Source organism: Quercus robur, chromosome 1 (assembly GCF_932294415.1).
Source record: "Quercus robur chromosome 1, dhQueRobu3.1, whole genome shotgun sequence".
NCBI lineage: Eukaryota > Viridiplantae > Streptophyta > Magnoliopsida > Fagales > Fagaceae > Quercus > Quercus robur.
This window is the reverse complement of record NC_065534.1, coordinates 14,368,916-14,380,625: the sequence shown is the minus strand read 5'-3', so window position 1 is coordinate 14,380,625 and position 11,710 is coordinate 14,368,916. Positions and strand designations below refer to the sequence as shown.

Genomic DNA, 11,710 nt, shown 5'->3' with positions numbered 1-11,710 from the left:
TCTCTCTCTCAATGTTTTGGTGGATTTTGATTTTTTATTGCATCTCCACTTTAGGATGATAAATTTTTGTGTTTTTAAGAACTCTAATTTAAGTTAATACGATTTAGTTTTGTGTTTTAAGTTATTATTATTATTTTGCTCTTTGATTGTTAAATTTTATCTGATTACATTATAAAAAATTAAAGATAGTAGATAAAAATAAAATAGTATTCCATTACATAGCATAATTTGGATAATTTAGTGTTTATTGTTATATCTTTTAATTTTTCTTATTTTTTTTTTCTTCTCTTCTATTTTACTCAATATTGAAATTCAACCACATCCTCCTTGTCATTAAATTATTTATATGTTCTCTCTCTTTTTGTTTTAAAAAATAAAAAATGTAATATTTTACTTAAATTCAAATAAAAGAAAATTGTGCTTATCAAATTGTACTCATTTTTTTTTTAACATTTACACTTTCTTTAACTTTTCTCCTTCTCTTTACCTTTTCATCTCCCCAAACATTCTACCTTTATATCACTCTTCCTCTTTCCTTTTATCTTCCTTTATTTTGTTTCTTTTTATTATCATCTTTTTAGTATAAATTTGTCATTCACTCTTCCATTCTTTACATAATTTTCTCTCACAAAAAAGTGGTTATTTCCCACTCTTTCTCCCTCAATTTTTTGGTGGATTTTTATTTTTACTTTTCTTGCATCTCTATTTGAGCTTGATTGTTTTGTATTCTTTAGAATTCTATTTTGGTTGATGGGATTTAGTTTTGTGTTTTAAGTTTTTTATTTTTTTATTTTTTATGACTTTGATTGTTAAATATTATCATATTGCATTATAAATAATTAAAAATAGTATATAAGAATGTACTATTATTATATTACATAGAATTATTTGGACAAGTTAGTGTTTATTGTTATGTATTTTTTTTTAATTTTTTTTCTCATATCATTTTATTTAACATTTAAATTCAGCCACATCCCCCATATATATCATTAAATTATTTATATTTCCACTCCTTTTTTTATTTTAAAAAATTTAAAATATAATATTTTACCTAAATTAAATAAATAAAATTGTCCACATTAAGTGGAGTAATTCTAGGGAAACACTCATTCTCACACCCAATGCATTAAAGGAAGAATGAAATACAAAACAAATCAAGTTAGAGAAACACTAAATTTAAAAATTAAATAAAAACTAATAATGCATATTTAATGTCATAGAATCATCATCAAATTTTGAAAAATGATAGGTTGCCAATGGAGAGAGAGAGAGAGAGAGAGAGAGAGATGGTAAAAAAAAAAAAATCAATACAAAGTAATAAAGAGTAGGTAAAGAAAAAAAACCAAACATCAATTCATAATTGTTGATTGGAAAACAAAGAGGTTGTAAGGAGAAGTAAAAAATAAAATAGAGATTACTGTATAGGGAATATTAAAAACTTTACAGTGTAGTAACATAAACCGTTAAATTCACTTAAAAAATTAAATCAACAATCAACAATTAAATACAATCATAGTACTTAATTTAAATTTAAAACTAATCAAACTCTAACTATGGAAACCATATTAATCATAACTAAAAAAGAGATGTTCTCTGATAGTAGTAGAAATTATATAAGAAATAAAGTTAGAAAATTTAAAAATCCATTTTTTGACATTTCATATAACCTTATTTATAATATATATATATATATATAATTTTCATACACTATTACTTTCAAAAATCTAATGAATAATGCTACCTCTCATTTATCGTCTTTATTATGCAAATCATTAGTTAGTAAATATATGATAATGGTAAGAAGAGTTACAAATGAGATCCCTAAAAAAAAAAAAAAATTAATTAACCACTATCATTATGGAGTAGTAGTCTATAATTTTACGCATCCAAAAAAGTGAAATATATAGAGTTTTTTTAAAGATATATGTTTCATTATATTCATGTGTGTGTGTGAAGGTAAAAAAGGTATATTTAAGGTTTTTATTAACTAAAAATCTAATGAAAAATCAATGATTAATAACTAAAATTATAGTATTAATAAAATATTTAATAAGACTATCTTAAAAAAATTATCACACGCAACATGCAACTAGTTATTAATATATCCGGACACTTAGGGTCCGTTTGGGAGTTTATAAAGGAATGGAATGGAATGGAATGGAATGATCATTAAAGGAATGGAATGGAATGGAATAGAATGGAATGGATTTAGTAGGGAAAGGAATGGAATGGAATAGAATGGAATGTGATTTAAAAATCTTGTTTGGATGTTATAAAATAAAGGAATGGAATAGAATGGAAAGTAAGTAACACCGTTTGGGAGTGACATTGGAAGGAATGGAATGAAATCATTTTATAATAACATTACTATTATACCCCTCATTTTAAAGAACATAAAAAATAATCAATGAGAATTTATAATTGCTTTGAAATGCTTAGTATTTAGTGGATGATGTGAAACTAGTTAGCCACAATTGGGTCTATGTTAGATTATTGAATTACAATATTGTTTTGTCAAGGTGAATAAATTGTATCACGCTAATCAATAATTTAACAGATGAAGATAATGGCATGAAAAATTAACAATAGTACAATTTCTTTATTTCAATTTGCAAATTTTTTTTAGGGGCTGCTAGTTTTAGATTGGATCTTTTTTGGCTGGTATGCTTTACAATGGATTTGATAATTTAATACATCTCCCTCTCCCAATTTCATTAAGGAAAAAAAAAAATTATTGTAGCTAAAAAACAAGTTATGTATATTTCTATGTTGTAAAGCAATTCACGCATCACATATTTATTCTCAACAAAATAAATATTGTCTAACAATGCAAACAAATATCTTTTAAAACAAAAAAACTCCGGTAATGAGTCATGCCAAAACAAAACAAAATAACATAATCCATTCCAAAACTAAGGTTGGCCAAAAAATCCCACACTTTTTTAATTTTTAGGCCTAGACATCAGTGGCAATAAGACACATTTGCGCTCATGATCTGGGCAACCAAAGAACATCTCTTTATATGTTGGATTTTCCATCAAAAATATGTAGGCCTCAGGCATAAAAATATTTATATTAAAAATAATCTACTCCAACTTATTAAAGTTCTAAACTACTATTATTTTAATTAAAATACTTTTCATTTTATTTTCTTCTCATTTTAAATTTTTTTTACTCTTGTTTTTTTCTTAACCACACACCTGTCCTTGTACACTAGCTTTAACATCTTAATAAGTTGTAAACAAATACATAAAATATATTATGTATATATTTTGTTTAGACAGAAAGGGAATTGACGTTGATAAATTATAACATAGATTGATGGATAGAAAAGGGAACTATCTTGGTCTGATATTGGTTTTGTTATTTGCATTGCAAGAATTCTGTTGTGATTTCATGAATAAGTAGTGGGCAATAAATTTGTTTGAATTATTTTTGGCTAAGAATATATTCAATGAAATGCCTTGATTTGAATTTGGGTAGAGTTGTGTTACTCGGTCCTAGGTTGAATCATTTTCATGTTCAGCATTAATAGTAAAAAAATAAATTTCTATGCTAACTCAGTGTATGATTTTCTGCAACAGTGCATTACTTTCTAGTTTCTTCTCATTTAAATTTTTTTTTACTCTTGCTTTTTTCTTAACCACACACCTGTCTTTTGTCTAAACTTGTACACTAGCTTTTGTAGACATTTCCTCTTAACCATACACGTGGTGAAGCCTTGGAGCTATTAACTAATTGGATGGTTGACTTAAAACTGCAAGTGTACGTAACACACCACTTGCTTCATAAATAACAGAAGAATCAAAGAGGAAACAGAGTAAAAAGCAAATTTGAGTTCTCTAGCAGTTCTCAGTTTCAAATTCACAGCAGTTCTACAGCAGTTTTCCAGCAATTCTCACTTTCAAATTTCTAAATACAATTTTTTTTTAGCTGTACAGGTAACAACAGTTTTCGTTTCTTTTCACTTTCAAGGTTTTTTCGTTTCTTTTCACTTTCAAGGTTTTTTCGTTTCTTTTCACTTTCAAGGTTTTTAGTTGTACAGAATGTAGTTTGTTTTGGTTTTTAGGTGTACAAAAACACTATATATCACTCTCATGAATCACTAGCAAATAGTTCATATAAAAAAAAAGAAAAAAAAAAAAGAAAAAGAAAAAAAGACTAGCAAACAACCGAAAAGAAAAAGAAAAAGATAGACATACTTGGTTTGAGCAATATCTGAAAATTGCAGCAAAAAAAAAAAAAAAAAAAAAAAAAAAGACCAGCGGCAGCAGCTTCACTTTGTAGAGGACGAACAATATTGTGTAAGAATTATAGCTTTATTTTTCTTACGGCTGAATGAGAAAAAAAAGGTTGATATTAAAGGGGTATTTTAGGGATTTTAACAAAAATTTCATTAAACCTAAATTCATTCCCTCCCATTCCTCCCAATTTTGAGGGGAACAAAAATTTGAGATTTTGAGGGAAAAGGGAGGAATGAACATTCCCTTCTAACCATTCCATTCCCTCCCACTTAAACTCCTAAACGAGGGAATGGACATTCCATTCCCTCCGTTAAAACTCCCAAACAAGAGGAGGGAAGAATATTCTAAAAATATTCATTTTATTCCATTCCATTCCATTCCATTCCCTCCTCCCAAACGGAGCCTTAAACTTAAAGCAACACCAATTTCACCTTAACCCCTTTATTATCCTTATGCCACCCATCACAACAGTGGCTTGGCTCGATATTCTATTATTTGCTAGGAGAATGGCTCGGTACCCTGTTGGGCTTGAGATTTTGGTTGATGAAACCTAATGGCATGACATGACAATGAGTGGCGTACAGAGTTACCGGGTGCATAGTTGAAGATTGCTATAATGCACTAAATGAACATCGTGTCCTCTAGGCAATTCTTCTATATATGCATGCTGTCAAGGCTTAGCACTTAGCAGTGAACAGTCCCTGTTGCTGTTCCTGCTGTGGTTTTCCTCTCACGTGGGTAGTTTGACAGTGAGGACTGAGGAGCAAGCAACTGTCAATGTCAATGCAATGAACACATTCCGGGGAAAAGAAGCCTTGGCCTATAATAATCTTCGGGGGAAAAACTAAAAAGCTTTTTTCCGCTTGCATAGTTTATAATTTCACTTATTATCTTTGAAACCAACCAATTTCCTTCTTTATGTTTGGAAAATTGGTAAATACTTCAAATTTATTATTTTTTTCAGTTGAATCTAATGAAATTATAATGAATACAAATGCAATTTAATAAAACAACAGTGCAATTTTCAACTTTTTCTCTTTCTTGTGGTATATAACTAATAATTTATTTAATAAATTTCATTAGATTTAACCGAGAAAGTAATAAATTGAGAATATTTACGTATTTTCCAAATATAAAAGAAAAAATTGATTTTTTTTTTTTTAGGGTGAAGGAGAAAAATTGATCGATTTCAAAGATATAGGTGAAATTATGAAGTACACCAAACATAATTGGTTGAAATTGGTTCTTTTGCACTGCACAGTATACAGTCTTCATTTCAAGGTGCAGAGCTAATGCAGAAGCTACTTTTGTGTTGGGCCTTGTTTGGTTCTAGCCCATAAGGGCTTATTAGCTTTTTTTTTTGGCCCAAATTCTTAAGTTGCTGACATAAAAATATACACAAAAACTAAGAAAATACAATGTGAACTTTTCTTCCTCCTATTATTATGGCTATTGAAACCTATTAATTTTTTTTTTACCTAATTGCGTGGAAGATTTCTTTGGGGTGATGTTGGGTTTTGTAAAGCTCGTCCAGATAATATTTTATTTCTCCAAATTTGTTGTGTAAGCTCAAGATGTATGATAAAACTTAACTAGAAAACAACTGTAACTTGTTGATTAGTGGATTGTTTTTAGAGCTCAAGATGAAGTGAATCTTGTGTGCATTGTGCAAGCATTTTATGTGTTTGATGATTTGTCTAAGATTCCATATTATATATTTTACTAGCTTAGCTTTGGTATGTGTTATGGCTTACTCCCATTGCCTTTGTGATGGTAAATTCACACTTATGTATTGGTCGAGATTTTGCTTTTACCGCTAAGTGGATTGTTTTTCTCAATAAGTGGTAACAGTCTAATAGAGCTAATGATTGTGTGTGGCAAAGTTATGAACATTTCTTTTACATTTGGAGCGAGGGCAAGGTGGAGGACGAGGTGCCCACACAAAATAGTATAAGTAACAACACATACAAAGCTGCACAAACACCAGCAAATGAAATAATTTAGTGAATTTAAAATCCATTTGATTTTTATTTGATTTTATAATATTATTACTTTTTTCAAAACTCTCCTCCCCCCAAATATCGAATGATCAAAAAAAAAAAAAAAAAAATCTTGATAAAAAAAGAAGATGCTTCCATGGATGGTGAACGTGCGGTGAAAAAAAAAAAGCCCATAGGTAAGAGGGAGCTAATAGGATTTGTTTGTGATATACAACAAGGTCTTTAAGCTCACAAAAAGGTGCAACACTCATATGTGGGGAAAATATTGTTAGGAATAATCGAGGGAATGAAAGTTCCACATGGAAAAAAAAATTAGTTGAGATATTAATATTAACATATATAGATCCAAATCAAACTTTTAAGTTAAATGGTGTCCTTGTATTTTAAAATAAGTTGGCTTTGAAATTGCCACTATTGTGGTATACTTATTTCGAAAGTAATGGTTTTGGATCTCTTTCTAGTTCAGACAAAAAAAAGAAAAAAAGAAAAATGAAAAATATTAGTGTATAAGATTTTTCTTTGCTCAGAATACAGTGAACTGATGTTGTTTTTAACTTAAGATTCTTTAGTTGATATGAAGATAACGTCAGTCTTTTCATGTGACTTTAGTAGTTTCATGTGTGGTTTGCATTTTGCATATATGAAGAGGAATCAAAAGTCTCGTGTTTTCTGCTTTTCCAGACTCCCTGTTGCCCATGAAGACAGACATGAACACTGTTTTTGACTAGACATAAAAATCTCCCTTTCTTTACTGTCTTTTGACTAGACTTGAAGTCTCCCCTTGTTTGGTTGTATTTAGTATATGAGATAAATTACGTGCTTTGCAGAGATTTTAAAACCTATTGACGACTTCATTTGAAGTCAACAAATTAATTTGTAGTACCTTATAAATTATAATGACTTAATGAGGGCCTGAAATGTTGACCTATGGCTAGATCATTTCGATAATTTAGAATCCTCTCATGTTTATTCTTTGGTTAATGAAGTAAAACTGAAAATTTTACCCTTTGATTTTATTAACCTTAATTATCTTTCCCATAGCTGTCTAATTGCTTCTTGTTGCAGGCCTTCCAAATTATATGATGCTTCCTTCATGATAACCATCACCATAGTTCATGTCTAGGAATGGATACACAAGCGATTATTACTTGTCAATATAATTGCCCAATTGTGGAGGACACGCTATCAGAAAATAAAAGTTGCTTACCAATCTTCTCTCCCAGACTGTGCAAAAGTGGGGGTTTTGTGCACTGTATACACCCTAATAGCCCAATTGGAAGTTTTGTGCACGGCATACAACCTAATAGCCCAATTGTGACAATGAGGTATTGGAGAACAAAATGAAAAGCACAATAATGGGCCTTCTATCTTCATTTTTTCGTACTTCCAAATACGTGTGCATGCTTTTTATCTGTTGGCTATGCTAAACTACGTTTCAGATTTAAGATGGATTTGGTTTTTGAGTTTTATCACCCTACTCTCTCTCTCCATCATGTTATGAGTTTATCAAGTATCCTATTTTTTTACTTGATCACAAGGAAAGGTTCGGAGTATTCAAGCAACAAGATGCTATCATTGATTAACAGCAGAACTGCCGATTGATTTGCTTTACTGCTCTTCTGCTTAACATTTTCATGCAAGATGCAAGGCACAACTTTGGGATAGTTGAAGTTGTTTTTCCTATTCTTCAAGGACACTTGGTCTTGTTCTTGGACACCAATTATGGACTGAAGTGGCTTATGTAATCGACTAATAGTTCTGCTTAGATAAATGCTGCTCCCGACTTAGCCATTGGGTTTGTGATATGTGTCTTATTTATCTTCCTGGTTGTTTATGTGTCAAAGATTCTTTGTCTAAGAGGTAACTGAAATTAGCATAATGCCAGCATGAATATTGTTTGACAATATATGTTGAATTGTTATGTAAGTTAAAATTTGTTGCTCCATTTGTAATATTTAGGTTTAGTTTTGTGTGATCCCATCGCTACATTGATGCTTCAAGTCGATGTGCCAATTGCCATGTAGTCACAGCATGATTACTAGACACATTTTCCTTTGATTCTAGACATAGAGCAAACCCCTTCACCACTTTATATTTCAAATTTGTTATTCTCATTAATCTGGTGTGGAATATATTCTTAAATAAATTTACACCTAGATCCGATCTTTCTATCATCTATTGGCTTTATCTATTATCCTTACCGAAGTGAATATCCAAATGATGGCCCACAAATTGAAACATCATTTTGTATCCCTGTTCATTGGTATAAGATCTGCGGATGATTTTATTTTAGAAGAAAAACTAGTTTGGTTAGAATAGATTTGTCATAAATAGGATAGCATTCAAAGCGTGATTAGACAACAATGACAAGAGAAAGAGGAAAAGATAATAGGCTTTTGCCATGACTTTGAATATTCAAATTGCGTATTACTTCCTTTATATAACAAAGAAGGAAACGATCACAAGGATCAAAGAAATCAAAGAGAAGATGACATTACCAAAGGGGTCCACTGTTCTGCCCATAGAGATGACCTTATCTTCTGCACAATCACCATTTAAATCACATAACATCATGTACTGCAAAAATTATGGTAAAACCAAATCAATTAACGTTAGAAAGAGCAAGGCACTTACTACACTCTTTTGGGTGGCATATGCATCTCAATCCAACTCCACAATTGCCATTAGGCTTCTCACACTCATTACAGAGATTTGGTACATGATCAGGAATGTCATAGGAAATCCTTGTCCCCAACTTATATTTTTCATAGTTGTCAGTGTCACCTGCCAAAGATCTATGTAACTGACTGTAATGTGAGCAATTTAAATATTTTGGATCAAAACCTATGTCAAGCTTTTCAAGATCATCAAGAAGTAAACATGAACAAGGAACTTGTGGTTGTTCTTGTGATAGAACTTTACAAGAAGCTCCACATGCATGGAAGCTACTGCAGTTTTGAATAAAGTGTGACATGGGGTGTCTTTTGTTTGAGCAGTTGAAGAGAAGTAGTGAGTTGGGCAGTGGAGGAGAAGGAAAACCAGCTGAGAGAAGTAAAGGAGAGATATAGTGAACTGAAGAAGAACATGGAGGGTGAGAGATGGTGAGGAATTTTGTGGTGTAATTGATGGAAGAGACTGGAAAAAGACCAAGAGAGGTTCTAAAGTATAGCTTGTGGGATTTGCATTGGATCATTTGGTGTAATAAAGATGACTGATTAGTTGAATTTGAATTCAAAAAGGGTGCTTGAATTCGGATTTTGCCACAAAAGCTTGTAGGACCATCTCTAGCTATGGAAGTAGTGAACAATAAATTGGCTATGAGAAGGAGAGGTTTGAGAAAATGGAGGGTCTTGCATGTCTGCATTTTCTTTCCTTGGATTGATCTTTCAAATTGTGAAGAATATTACAGGGATGGTGTCCTTGATTACCATAGGAAACAGTATAGATAAAGGTAGAAAACCAAGCATCTACTTTTAATCTGATGAGGGAAATTGCTATGTCTAGTATGAATTATTCCTTTCTGGCTGCTTTAGTGGACTTTAGCTTATATCATGTTCAAAAAAGTCTTATTATTTCCTTTTGCCATTCTCTTTTCCCAGCCTTTATTAGATTCTCTTTCTCTATGTGGTGAGATCAGATTTTCTCAAAATTTATAAACATAAATTGCACCTAGTCCCTCTTTGTCATAGATGTCTCTAACTTTCCCCTTTTTTTCCTCATAATTGTGAATCACTCAGTGATAATGAAGAAGAAATATAGTGGCAGACATAGCGGTTAAGGTGGGACCTCGATTTGGCTAAGCTTTTCTTGTGTTATCGGTAACAACTAAACAATAGCTAATTTGAGGCAACAAAGTCAAAAAGCAGGTTTATCGTTTTTTAATTAGGACCCCATGTTGAGATTAGTAATTAAGAAAGGACTTGAGTCTGAAAGGGTACCAAATCCAACAATCACGTTACTTGTCTACTTTTGAAATTGCAATACAACTGTAACACAGATTCATAGTACAAGCTGGAAAACGTGGTCATTCTGAGTAACCCATAATTAATCATCCTAGCAAACACATATAGATGCAGACATAAATAAGCACATACATTACAAGTACTATTTCATGGGGTGCCTTAATTATTGTTTACAATGGTTTTTCTAGATGATCATTTCGGTGCCTTGGCAAGAACAGCTGGGAAATCAAGCAGCACAATCTTCTCAATAGCTGCTGAAAATGTTGCAGAGAACTCAACATGGTTAGGATGACTGACAAATGCAGTGAAGTCCTCCTTCTTGTTGAATGTCATCAAGAAGGCATGAGTGAAGCCCTGTCTTAGCATCTCTTGGCTTTCAATGTCTTGCCCCCTGTTAAGAGCATGGTTCTGGTGGTCTTAATGATATTACTACTAAATGAAATGAACAAAAAATCAAATGGAATGTCCAAAATATGGCTTAGAGGCTCAAGGACTCAAGCTTCTTCTAAACTGTAACTTGATGTATAGGGTGTGTATGTAGTGTTTTTTTCAATCAAATATTAGTTACTACAAGGCCAAATATTTCTTCTATTCTCTCATTCTTAACTTTTTTTTGGTTAATCAAAAAGAGAGGGTTTAAGCATGTTCCTGTTCAAGATTCAATAATTTCTTCCCTATCTTGCCAACAATGTTACAAATTATTACAAGTTCTGCAGGCAGATTGTCGATATTGAAATAAAAAGACATGTTGTACTATCCTCCTGTTTCCCTTGTTTAATGTCAATAGAAGATTATCCAAAAAAAAATAAAAAAATAAAAATAAAAATCTTATTACAAGTATATTGAAGCTCTAACATGACTAGCATGAAAGAAGATTATTTTTGCTAGGTAAATAGGGAGAGGTGGGATTTGAACCTCGAACACAAGAACTACAAAGGGTGTTAATATTATTGGACTATCACTGGAACCTCGATAAAGAAAGAAATTAATAAGAAGAGAAAAGGTTTACCATTCAAAGGACTTGACAGCATCGATATCAGAAACCAACTTCTCCATCCCTTTCACAACCTCCTCCACCACCACACCTTCATTGAACTTAGCAATCACCAAGTGCTTAAAATCCCCCATGTTTGCTGCACCTTAAGCACCCCTGAACCAAAAGGTTAGCCCCAAGTTCAGTTTATATATACACATAACGTACTCATTATTTGAGTGTCAACTTCCACAGTCTTATCTGTCTACTGTCACAACCCATGACACATTTTACCATTCGTGTTGGCAGCAATCAATCACTAAGGGAGCCAGCCCCTCCTTTCTTGGACAGTATCTATTACTCAATATTTGGAAAGGTACAACTTCATGGGGCTATAAACGCACTAGTCAGCAACTTCTTCGCTTAACTTCACATCTAAATTGTCTAATGCCATTGTCGTAGCCTTAGTTTTGGCACATGAATGGGGTCCCTGATGTCGATTTTTTTTCTTGAAGTTCGAATTTTCTACTG

General features: G+C 31.7%; 2 protein-coding genes across 2 annotated transcripts; both read right to left on the bottom strand.

The window, feature by feature from the left end:
* Positions 1 to 8,624: 8,624 nt before the first annotated feature.
* Positions 8,625 to 10,032, bottom strand: LOC126722279 (uncharacterized). Its single transcript, XM_050425440.1, has 2 exons — positions 8,879 to 10,032; positions 8,625 to 8,784 (listed from the first exon to the last, which is right to left on the bottom strand). Exons 1-2 carry the CDS (start codon positions 9,606 to 9,608, stop codon positions 8,681 to 8,683), a joined length of 834 nt encoding a protein of 277 aa, XP_050281397.1. The 5' UTR covers positions 9,609 to 10,032; the 3' UTR covers positions 8,625 to 8,680.
* Positions 10,033 to 10,177: 145 nt separating this feature from the next.
* LOC126722285 (stress-response A/B barrel domain-containing protein At5g22580) lies at positions 10,178 to 11,383 on the bottom strand. The gene is made up of 2 exons (XM_050425446.1): positions 11,216 to 11,383; positions 10,178 to 10,597 (listed from the first exon to the last, which is right to left on the bottom strand). The coding sequence occupies exons 1-2, from the start codon at positions 11,332 to 11,334 to the stop codon at positions 10,399 to 10,401; spliced, it is 318 nt and encodes a 105-aa protein (XP_050281403.1). The 5' UTR covers positions 11,335 to 11,383; the 3' UTR covers positions 10,178 to 10,398.
* Positions 11,384 to 11,710: the final 327 nt, after the last annotated feature.

Bases quoted from the DNA above. Each gene is read 5' to 3' on its own strand.
- LOC126722279 (XM_050425440.1), bottom strand. From the start codon at position 9,608: ATGCAGACATGCAAGACCCTCCATTTTCTCAAACCTCTCCTTCTCATA. The intron at 8,785-8,878 runs GTAAGTGCCTTG...GTGATTGTGCAG, and splicing joins ATGCCACCCAAAAGAGTGTA to AAGATAAGGTCATCTCTATG.
- LOC126722285 (XM_050425446.1), bottom strand. From the start codon at position 11,334: ATGGGGGATTTTAAGCACTTGGTGATTGCTAAGTTCAATGAAGGTGTG. The intron at 10,598-11,215 runs GTAAACCTTTTC...TGCTCTTAACAG, and splicing joins GCTGTCAAGTCCTTTGAATG to GGGGCAAGACATTGAAAGCC.